We start from the raw sequence: 2,769 nt of genomic DNA, 5'->3' as shown, positions 1-2,769 counted from the left end.
AAAAATAGAATTAGTCATTTTCTAAAATTTGATCGAATTTAGTTTTTCAACTTTAAAATTACGTCAATTTTGTCATTTTAACCAAATTTTTTTTTAAAGTTTATTTGACGTTTCAAACGTGTTTTATAGTAGCATTTTAGTTGTTTATATCGCTTGACACATTTATACTTCAATGTTAATTGAGAAACACGTTTAAAATGACAAATAAACTTAATAAAATTTGGTTAAAATGGCTAAATTTAAACATTTATATAGATAAGAAAATGATTAAATTAGTTCAAGATTTCAAAAATTGACTAATTCCGGTGTTTACCAAAGATTAAAGGATAAAAACATATTTAATTTCAATTTTAAAAAATTTCTACCTTTCCTTGAAGGGGTTGTCCAGAGAGAAGTGTGAAGGAGTATAAGATACTCAAAAAACCAATATATATATATATATATATATATATATATATATATATATAAAAGTGAGAAAAGAAGAAAAAGTAAGAGGAATTAGAATAAAAAAAGTAGTTTAGTTGCCAGACTGTGATAGATTCACTACATTTACAACTGTGATAGATGCAAGGAATGAATCAAACAGCTAGCTGTTGTTGCTTTTGATGAGGAGATTCATCTTCATTGAAGCACAAGAAGTGAGTTTTTAATGATTTTCCTAAAGTTAAGGACGAATCTGCAAAACTCAGAGGTTCCATCACCAACATTTCTCTTTGAAGGTGGACACAGTAGGCTTGGAAGGTTCCTGGTGTCACATTCAAGTGAAAACCTAAACCAAACACAAAATCCAACTCAAGAAAATTCATCTCTGTTTTTGTTATTCCTCCGACTTTTGCATAGTATGCATTGTTGTAATACCTGAAAAATATCAAACATCACTACATTTTAGGTCAATATCATGCAAAATGTTCTTTCAGCGATTAAATTTTGACAATTTTGACAATTTTCTATTACATCTTTTAAGTAATTTCTTATTTATTTATATTTCAAAATCACTTAAGACTTCTTTAGTTTATTTTCATTGACACTGTCTATTTATTTTTACCTACCTATATATATAAAATTAAATAAGAGATATTTGGTGGATATTTGCAGTAAACTCATGGGATCACATGGGAGATTGTCTCTTCTCAATGGAGATCCAGCTGGCCATAGTATTTTCCACAACCAACATTATATTTTTAAGCAAATATATTCTTATCATAAACACAAAACTTTACGTCAGAGAGGAATGAAGAAGATTAAAAATCACACCCAAAAGGAAAAAGATATAATCTTTTTTGGGTAAACTACAATTCACAATCTGGGGTTTTAACACTTTTCATTTTTCTGCAGGTAACTGTAACACTTCAAAATCCAGAACAAGAAAAATTCATGGAAAATGAAAAGATAACAGAAACTCATTTCACTTTCATATACATATAATTTACAGGAAAAAAACGAAGAAACAAGAATAGAAAAGTAAGATCCATCATTAATCATTTGTCAACTTAGAATTTTGTCTAAGTTTCAGAATTCAGAAAAACAGATTCTGGATGTCTGTCAAGAACATTGAAACAGTTACTGGGTGCTTGATTTCTATTTGAAAAACTATTTTTTGAAGATTTTAAAAGAATGAAAGACTATAAGCGGGAATCTAAGTCTCAGTAAAAATGAGAAAACTGAACAATCTATGAACATTGAAAGAGAGACTGACATGTCATCCATGAATTTGGCAGCAACCATGACGCTTGTGATCAACAATCTATGAACATTGAAGGAGTTGATGGAGAGAGAGGGTTGTCTCTGAGTGAAACGATCGAGGTAGACATATGCAACGATGAAACACGAGGGGCTGCAATTAGCGTACTTGAAGATTCTTTCGAGGTAGTTCTGAATTGAGATGTTTGGTCGTGTTAAACCATGGAACACTGAGATCTTGTTCTGCTGCTGCTGCTGCTGAAGAAGCTTCTGGTTGTGATCGTTTGATTCAGCTACCTTTTCCAGCATGGAGGAGAGGAAAGTGATCACTTTTGGCATCACACTTGGACTCTCCTCCTCTGCCATTAACACTATCACAAGGTTTTGATGCCACAGATCTTTCAAATTTTCATGATGTGGGTTTATGTGTGTGTATATATATATATATAGATATATAGAGTCAATTTTCTATGCTGAGGTTAAGTTAAAAGCAACATGGTCCACCATATAGATAGATGAGTCCATTATTTAAAGTATGTTTTGTTTGAAGTATAATTTCTAATGATGTGAATGGAGAAAATTTTATTTCGAAAATGAGTTTTGTTTTGGTCACATCTTACTAAAGAAATAATTAGTTTTTGTCTCATTATTTAGAATATCATTGGTAAAAGGAATATATGATGAAAGATATTATAAATAAGACAATATTTTTTGACAACTAAATGGTTACATTTTTTTAACTGGTTTTGGAATATAGAAAAATGAAAAAAATAAAAAATCATTTAAAAAATCATCTTAAGTTATAAAAAAAGTTGTCAAAATTTAGTTGTTAAAAAATTATTTTTCTTATAAATATACTATCAAAAGATTAATCATATGATAAGTCTTGAAGAAGTTTCATCGAAGAGACACGGTATTAAGCTCAATTCAGGTAAGAGAATGAAGTTATGAGTCTTTTTTCTTATATGATGTTTAACTTTATCATTTTTACTCAACGTGAGATTTAGACCCACACTAATATTTTTAATATTATTAGACTTTTTATATTTTAATATAATAAATGACTTGTTTTTATTTTGTCCTCTTAAC

The 2,769-nt window shown here is 29.1% G+C and overlaps 1 protein-coding gene across 1 annotated transcript; it reads right to left on the bottom strand.

Annotated features, from left to right (window-relative positions):
- Positions 1-482: 482 nt before the first annotated feature.
- LOC114166483 (cyclin-U4-1-like) lies at positions 483-2,107 on the bottom strand. Its single transcript, XM_028051220.1, has 2 exons — positions 1,697-2,107; positions 483-858 (listed from the first exon to the last, which is right to left on the bottom strand). Exons 1-2 carry the CDS (start codon positions 2,044-2,046, stop codon positions 579-581), a joined length of 630 nt encoding a protein of 209 aa, XP_027907021.1. The 5' UTR covers positions 2,047-2,107; the 3' UTR covers positions 483-578.
- Positions 2,108-2,769: the final 662 nt, after the last annotated feature.

Source organism: Vigna unguiculata, chromosome 10, assembly GCF_004118075.2.
Source record: "Vigna unguiculata cultivar IT97K-499-35 chromosome 10, ASM411807v1, whole genome shotgun sequence".
NCBI classification, from domain to species: Eukaryota; Viridiplantae; Streptophyta; class Magnoliopsida; order Fabales; family Fabaceae; genus Vigna; species Vigna unguiculata.
This window is presented reverse-complemented; position numbering and strand designations above follow the sequence as displayed.